Here is an 8,691-nt window from a genome sequence, read left to right as displayed (position 1 = left end):
TTTTAAGGGACAACGGACGACGAAGCATGGGTCTAAACCCATGCTTTATATAGTTTTTTTTTTATTATTTTTTATTTATTTTTATATTGCTTGGTGTTGTTTAATATGGGGCCCACCCTTTTGGAAATTACATGAATATTTTTTGATTTTTTTAATATGGGGTGCAGTTTTTTTTTTTTTTTTGACATTATTAATTTGCACTATTTTTATGCATATATATATATATATATATATATATATATATATATATATATATATATATACTATGTTCAAAACACGATTAATATAACATTGTAGTTTGTACTCCGTATCTAAAACTTTATTATATTAGTGTTTACTACGAATACAAAGTCTGCACTTTTTTTTTTACATTATTTTTTTTTAATATGGGGTTCACTTTTTTTTTTTGATATTGCTTGATTTTGTTAATATGGGGCCCACTTTTTTTTACCGTGAGTTTAGAGATGGTGAGTTCCACTTTTTTTTTTTTATATATATTGCTTGATGTTGTTTAGTATGGGGTCCACCCTTTATGGGGTGTCCCTTTTTTTTTTTTTTGGACATTATTAGTTTGTATTATTTTTATGCATATAATATATATACATATACTATGTTCAAAACACGATTAATATAACATTGTAGTTTGTGCTCCGTATCTAAAAAAATTTATTATATTAGTGTTTGCTACGAATACAAAGTCTGCACTCTTTTTTTTAACATTATACTATTTAGAATAAATGTGGATTAAGTTTGTTATTTTATTTATTTTAGTTCTTTGTCCAAGGGGTAATTTGGTAATTTCAGTTAAAATGGAACAACATAATTGGCCAAAACAGAATGTTACTGTAGCTATTGTATTGACTTTTGTATGTCTTGACAAAATTGCCCTTCTGCTTATGTCATATTTCATCACTCATTCATTAATCACAAGGCCCACAAGTGACCACGTATTCCCTCTATTCATTGCCTTTCACTGACAACATATTCATTTTTTCTCTCTCTTTGCTATTTATACACGCACACAAATGTTTCAAATTAATCTTATGTTGCATATATTGTTTTATTTTTCTTTACCTTTTTTTCATAAAAGTTTAAATATTGGTTGGTGGGGCCACACTTTTTTTTTAAAAATGGAATAGACGACGAAAATGGAACGGACGACGATATATACAAACTGACGTTTCTATATAGTACAAATATATTAATTTGTATCTTCGACAGTAAGCTTTACCTACCGACACTAACCACACGTAATATTGGTGCCTAAGAGTTGAGCCCGTGCACGGGCCTTTCCCATCTAATTTAAAAATATCGGAGATAAGTTGTGGGGGTGGAATGGGTTAAGTAATGAGTTGTTGTAATAGTTATTAATTAGATGTAAAAGACTATCTTAAATAAAAGGTAGAAAGTAGAAAAATAATAATTTAACACAATTAGATATAAAGGTTAAAAACAACGTGTTATTGAAAAGCTAAGATAAACTATAAACATTACGGTTGTTTAATAAACTGAGTTGTATGACATGACAAGTGATGTTAATTTTTTATATCATTAATGTATAAAATTACTTCCGTTGAGAACAAGACCTTATATAAGCTGATAGGAAAGTCAAAAGTATTAGGATAGAAGGTTATGGAGTTGGGGTGGGGGGGGGGAGGGAGGCTAGCATCCTCCCTAGTCATTTATTTCTTCGATGTGTATTAATGTCTATTGTTGCTTTTAAATCATACTATTTTATTGTCTATTTTCTTACAACCTGCATTGGATACCGTTCGATTGAGCCAAAAGTCTTTTGGAAACAGTGTCACTATCTCGAAAGTAGAGGCAAGATCTATGCCTTTCTCAAATTCCACTTATGAATTATACATGATATATTATTGTTGTTGTTGTATTAGTATATAAAAATTTTAAAATTGAAATTAACTTATGCAATTAAATAATTAGTACTCCCTCCGGATTAAAAAAAAATTCACTTAACCATTTACACACCCCTTAAGAAAATACTAACGCCTAGATAAAAATAAGTAATTTGACTAAAATACCCCTAATTAAATAGACATTGAGATTTGATCAGGTAACATTTAATAGGGGCAAATATGAAAAAATAAGATTAATTATTTCTTATTTGCTAAGTGAATTCTTTTTTTTATCCGGAGGGAGTAATATATGTCACGAATCTTCAAATTTCACATTAAAGCTCCAAAATATCACCATCTTTGAAAATTGAAATTCAACGAATATAAACTAAACAAACAATACGAGCCCAAGGGAACGAGTTGCTTTTTAGAAGTTGCAATCTTTGAGGGGTCATCGTGTTTCATTCTCTGCCGTCGATAGTGTTCTCCTCTGCCACGTCGACGGTGTAGAACGACTGGATCACCCGTGAAACCAGAAAATTCTTAGATCCAATTGCACTCAATGCCACACGGCTCTTGTTAATGACGGGCCACGTCTCCATTTTCTTTCACCCATTATTACCCTCACAATTCCTCAATATTTAAAACAAATGAAAGGTCTTTTTCGAGATTTCATCACTGACATCCTAAAATATCTAGCTTCCCCACTCCGCAGTTTGAATATTCTAACTCCATTTTTCCTCCTTCACTCATTTGAACAGTCCATCATCGGGCATGGCAGTAGTGGTCGGAAACATAACACTATTACTCGACGGAACTCACGTGACCACTCCACGTGCTGTCGTGTTACCAGACCGTAAAACACGTGATGTTCTTTTGAACTTCTTTGTCAAGAAAGACCCCCCATGCAATCAAAGCATGCATGCTTCTTCTAGTGGATTCGATAGTGAAAGAGAAAGAGTACTAAATCCCAAAGTGGGGTTTAGAGGAAAAGTGAATGGGAAAGTAGGTGAGGTTGATTATGAGAATACAAGTGATGATGAGAATGGAAATGAAGGAGGAGAAAGTGGTGGAGGAGAAGAGTTTGATTGGGAGAAAGAAATGAGGAAGAGAGTGAAAGATATAGAGGAGATGAAGGACTTGGAGAAGAAAGCTGAGGAATTGCAGAATAGTGTTGATGAGGAGTATGATGATGAAGAAGGTGAAAGTAGTGAAGAGACTGAAGAGGAGAAGCGCGAAAGAGTAAGAAGAGAGCTCGAAAAGGTGAGGCCTTCTTCCTTTATTGTTGTAGTTAAATCTTTAGGGGTCGTTTGATTGCTGGTTACAGTTATGTGGGGATTTGAGTTTAGTTATTCATGTACTCCCTCCGTTTTCAATGATTTTGAATTGGTACGAAGTTTAAGTAAGTATAGAAGGTTTTAAATTAAAGTTACGTGGAAGGTACCAAAATGCTCTTTAATCTTGAGGTCTTAAACATATTTCGTGCAAAGTTAGAATTAAAGAGTTGCTAAAAAAAAGAAAAGAGACAATTTTTTTTAAACGGATTAAAAAGGAAGTAAGACAAACAAATTGAAACAGAGGGAGGACATAGATTCTCTCATAAGTTATACATACATTCCTTCATAAGCTATACATGTATTAGTTATGCGGTATTGTAAACTAATAACCAAATACCGTACTTGGTGTGCTGGATTTTATGCACAACAACTAAAATGCTACCAAATGTGGTACTGGTTATGTTGGTTCTGATACATGAATAACTCACTTCCTAACCAACAACCACACGATCCTTAGAGCTCATCTAGTTTGCTGGAGAAAAAGAAGTTATCATAGCCTTAAACTTTGGTTTATAGTATATCATTCCCTGTATTATTATGGATGTTATAACAATCCATGCCTTGTTATTCATGTACTTACTATGTTCCAATTGATGTGAAGGTGTTTGAGCACGAGGGTCAAAACACTTTAACTTTGACTATTTCTGGTATGGATTTTTAAAATATTTTAAAATAAAATTAACATACTTGAATACTACAAAGTCAACATAACTAATGATTTGAAATATTTCTAGGAAGTTTGAGAAAATTATAGTCAAAGGAAAAATTGTTTGACTCCCCAAATAGTAATACCTTTCTCATAAATTGTGATATCTTGTGTGACAACACTACATAGCGAGTTGCTCTTCTAGGTAGACAGCTGTGTGACAACACTATAGAGAAAGCGGTGCTTTCATGTAACATGCTATGGTCTCAACACCGTTAGATGAACCAAAGGAACCTGAAAGTTTATATTTATGTACCCATGAGATTCTTTTTTTCTTCATAGTATATCACCTGTTTTAAGTATTAGCACTTGGAGATAAATAGCTGCTGCTGCTGCTACCTAAGAAAGGATCAATGTGGCCTTTTCCAGTGTACTATTAATAATTTATTCATCTTTCGTCTAGGTTTAACTAACTGCTATTAATAGCATCACTTTTGAAACTGTAGTCGGGGTGGATTTTGGATTTAGTGACTATTAAGTAGTTAGTAAGTTAACTTTGAAGCGTGGTAGCCAGTGAGCAAACTATAGTGGGTAACATGCAACTGCAAAATTGTATATGAAATTGCAGAAATGGGAGAACTATTTCAGAGTACTCTGTAGCACCAGATTTTTTAGTGCATCAACAGTTAAAACCTACGAAATTTTCCAGTAGTTGCAAATGGTATTCTAATTTGAGTAATATGTATTTGCAAGCAAGAAACCGTCGAAGAGCTGTTTTCACAGAGTAGAAATTTGCTGAAAACTAATCCTAACAACTATTATTGCATATATTTCACTTGCATGCTCCGTATTATACTTACTGTGTTATAAGGATTTCGTTTTGATGAGAGATTTCAGATCCTTTAATCTCAAAATCATCATTTTTTAAATTCTGGTCTGAAATTTAGGTGGCAAAGGAGCAAGCAGAACGCAGGAAAACTGCTCAATTAATGTTTGATTTGGGCCAGAAGGCTTATGGGAAGGGCATGTATGGACGTGCTATAGAGTTCCTTGAAGGTGCTCTCACTATCATTCCTAGACCAACCTTGTTTGGTGGAGAGGTTAGTGGTGAGCTACTTCCTGAGTAACCACACACAAGATGTGCTGTTTTTTGTTACTAATTGCATTTGCAAATTGAACTTTCAGATACAAATATGGCTTGCTATGGCTTATGAAGCAAATAACCGCCACGCAGACTGCATTGATTTGTATAAGCAACTAGAAAGGAAACATCCCAGTATCAGCATCCGACGTCAAGCTGCAGAGCTTCGCTATATATTGCAAGCACCTAAGCTGAAGATATCTCAAGAAGAAATGGTTACCATACCACTAATTGGTTCTAGCTATGATAGGTAAGTTCCATTCGTCTAATATTATATTGGGTATGTTAAATAAAACAGTACCAATTACTTGCTTCTATGCGGCGGGCATGATATGCAAGTGCCTGGGGCAATCAATATTGTTCTTTAGTGGTTAGTTCGTTTTTTTAATAGGATAGTGACTTGAGCACGATATTACTAGCTCATTATAGTTGTAACGATAATTTAATGAAAGTCCTTTGTATTGGCACCTAAGGGTGTGACTTAGGGGTAAACCTTCAAAATCAGGGTTCAAGTTTCGGCAGAGACAAAAAACACTAGGTGATTTCTTCTCATCTGCCAAAACCTTAATGCGCACTGGCAGAGGTAATTGGGCAGAGTTACTGGTACCTATGCTGGTGGGAGGTAGGTGAGGAAAGGCCCAAAATCATCCTCTAAATTTGGATATCCACTCAAAATAGTCAGTATTATTTAAGGTGGAGCACAAATAGTCCTTCATTTTTTTATAATTGGTGCACTTTTAGTCTTAGGTAACTGCTTCCGTCTCTAACTAACAGATACTTCATGTCAGAAACAAAATACTACTGAACTACTTCACGTTCCTTTTACTTTCTACTTTCTACTTACCCCAAAAAAATCATGTTCTTCTCAGTTCTCCCCTAATTAAACAATTTTGACTACGTACCATCTAGTGAAAGGTGATCGGTTTTCAGACTCGCTCCACAAAATCAGTTGGCGCTCGGAGGAAGTTTTCATGTGCGGGAGTTTGATTCTAGAGAAAGGAAAGATACTCCTATAGGCTATAAGCGTAACTATTTTGCTATAAGTACACAGAACACTTTGTTGAAGGGTATAAGAAACAATATGTAGCAACTCAATTCTTGCCTGAGGTTTAACTGCATTCTAACTTTGGATCAGATATCCATCATACAGATTCCATTGTTTCTGTCATGTCCTAGTAGCTATCTTGTTAGATACATCAAGAGTAACTCACGCGTTAATAAGAAGCAAACAACAAAAAGAGGCAGGATCGAATCCACGATGCATATTACTTGTTTGGTAGAATTAATAGCTTTGACCCAAATCCTGTATTAGTGTTGAGAAATAGACTTGATATGCATAAATAATCCGTGTCAAGCCCGTTAAGCAAGAGCTGGAAATCGAGTTCCTGCATTTGGACTTTGGAGCTATACGAAAGCACAATAATAATAACTGAGGCTGTGTGATTCTTCACCACAAGAGATGTTACGGCTTAGTGGAAATACAAATAACTGTTTGTCCACCAATTCTTTTTTAATGCCCTTAATCTTTATTTGATTCGGAGTAGATTTGATTGATAGCAATTCTTAGTTATGCCTTCAAACAGAGAATGATAGACTATTGCAGGAACAAAGCAATCTCTTACTTTGTATTTTGGAGAAGGTGAAGGCACATGAAGTATCCGTTTGTTATAGACGACAGTCAGTTAGGTAGACTAAAATTGCATCAGTTATAAAAAGATGAATGACTATTAGTGCTCCACCTTAAACAATAAGGACTGTTTCGAGTGGATGTCTGAATTTAGTGGATGATTTTGGGCTTTTTCTCAAGTAGGTAGCAGATATGCGGCGAAGAAAAAAAATTAAAGCTGTTTGCATTCCTTTGTGTGCTAATTTTCGCATCCGTGAATTATTGGAAACTAGTGTAGTATATGCCTCCAAGACATGTATAGGTTAAAGCATAGAAGTAGCAGGGTAGTTGAACGATTATTGAAATTATCTTTTTTGATGAAGTAGGTAGTTTCATTAAAAGACATCAACAAGATGCAAGGATTACAAAAGATGGAACTGCATACGATTCCACTATGCTCCCTCTCTCTTCCCTCTTTTGCCATCAAATGCAAATTTCTAAACAGAAGTGGATAGCGGAGGTCCACTGTTTAGGAATGTGTCTTCAGATAATCAACAGAGGATTCTTTCTTGTGTTGACGCTCTCGATGAATAAATTGTTGAGGGCTTGTTTTCTCTTCGTTTCTTTTCTCAGTTATTTCTTTTTTCTTTTGTCATTTTGAAGTATTTGGCTTCATGGATGGGAGTACCTTCTCTCTTTTGTACTTTGTTTTCTTTTTAACTTGTAATGTGCCAATTTTAAGGGGTATGAAATATAAGACCTTTATAAAGGGCTGAAGCTTGTTACTTCTTGGGTAATCCAATTATTTGCATTAGAGACAAACCTTCTGAAGTTAGAAATTGATTGAATTAAACTCATTTTGACTCATTTACCCATTCAAGTAGATTAGCAGTAACTGAATGACAACATGTGTGTAGTACCCGAGGCCACGATCTGGTGTAATATGCATCAACAGTTATAACACATTAGTATGGAGTTCTCAGCATTTTGATTTAACATATACAAATGATGAATAGGTGAATCACATTGTTTTCTTCTTCTTCTTTACAAAATATTAGGCTGTTTGCTCGTTTTCGCAACTTTACGGAGAACTCTTTATTCACGATAATATTCTTACAAAGCAATTCTTTAAAGAATCATGTGGCTACAAGGACTCTTGCTTCCTATGGCTGAGTGATTCCAAACATCTGTGCTAAATTCCCTTCCTTCTCTTCTTCCTTTTTTGATGTAGTTATGCTGGATCATGGACCGATAAAAACAAGGACAGTAATGAAAGACAAAGTCAGTCTACAACGAATCAGCTTCCAAACAGGGACTGGGTGGGGGACTTTCTGGTCTGGAAGCGGCCAGTTGGTTTCGAGAAAAGCCAATCATTCTGGGCAATTTTAACAGTATGGATAGCTTTGGTTGGAGCTGCACTATTTTTGCAAAAATGAAGCATATACATACCTGTAAAGATGTTTGTTGTTTAGCTTACTATTCTTTATTATTGGTATAGGCTGATGTGTATTACCGTTCTAATGCCTGTTGTATATTACTACCATGCTTTAATATGATTAGCAAATATCAATTCTACTATGCCCTGTACTTTGCATTTGTTTTCTGTTTGCATTTTCATGGTTTTTCTTTCTATTAAATCCTAGCGAACCAGTACTATTTAGAGTAATGATAAAATCCATTCCTTTTCCCTTTTCTTTTAATTTTTCCCCGTACACTGGGGGATACGGAAAAGGGGAATGGAAATAATGAGATAATTAAACGCACACATTATAAAAGAGATTTTCTTTCTTTCAATATGCTTTGATGTTTACCTATTTCCAGAAAATGAGGCATACAAATGAACCGCCTGAAAATTTCTTTTCTGATCCTCTGATCTAGTAGACAAGTATTTGTATGCCAATGTGAGGTCTCAAAAGTGAAGGAGCAGTCAGATTGATCAGTATGTTGGACCTTTCAAATGAAATACTATTGATTTGTATTTTGGATTTACGTTGCTAATGTCGATATACTGATTATAGAGGTCTGAAATGTTTTACCGTCAATTATTGGACATTTCTAAGAGTAAAATGAGTAAGTATCCATTGTGTCAGTTAAAGCAAGAAATT

At 34.6% G+C, this 8,691-nt stretch overlaps 1 protein-coding gene across 2 annotated transcripts; it reads left to right on the top strand.

The window, feature by feature from the left end:
* The first annotated feature begins 2,555 nt into the window (after nt 1-2,555).
* LOC132641135 (uncharacterized) lies at nt 2,556-8,164 on the top strand. 2 transcript variants are annotated; one of them, XM_060358027.1, is made up of 4 exons: nt 2,556-3,119; nt 4,787-4,939; nt 5,025-5,230; nt 6,973-7,374. In XM_060358027.1, exons 1-4 carry the CDS (start codon nt 2,631-2,633, stop codon nt 6,974-6,976), a joined length of 852 nt encoding a protein of 283 aa, XP_060214010.1. In that variant the 5' UTR covers nt 2,556-2,630; the 3' UTR covers nt 6,977-7,374. The 2 variants fall into 2 exon arrangements, with proteins under 2 accessions (XP_060214010.1, XP_060214009.1); XM_060358026.1 differs by lacking the exon at nt 6,973-7,374 and adding an exon at nt 7,818-8,164 and having other exon boundaries at nt 2,559-3,119.
* Nucleotides 8,165-8,691: the final 527 nt, after the last annotated feature.

This window comes from Lycium barbarum, chromosome 5, assembly GCF_019175385.1.
Source record: "Lycium barbarum isolate Lr01 chromosome 5, ASM1917538v2, whole genome shotgun sequence".
In the NCBI taxonomy this organism is placed as follows: domain Eukaryota; kingdom Viridiplantae; phylum Streptophyta; class Magnoliopsida; order Solanales; family Solanaceae; genus Lycium; species Lycium barbarum.
Note: the sequence above shows the minus strand (reverse complement) of the source record. Positions and strands in the feature narration are given on the sequence as shown.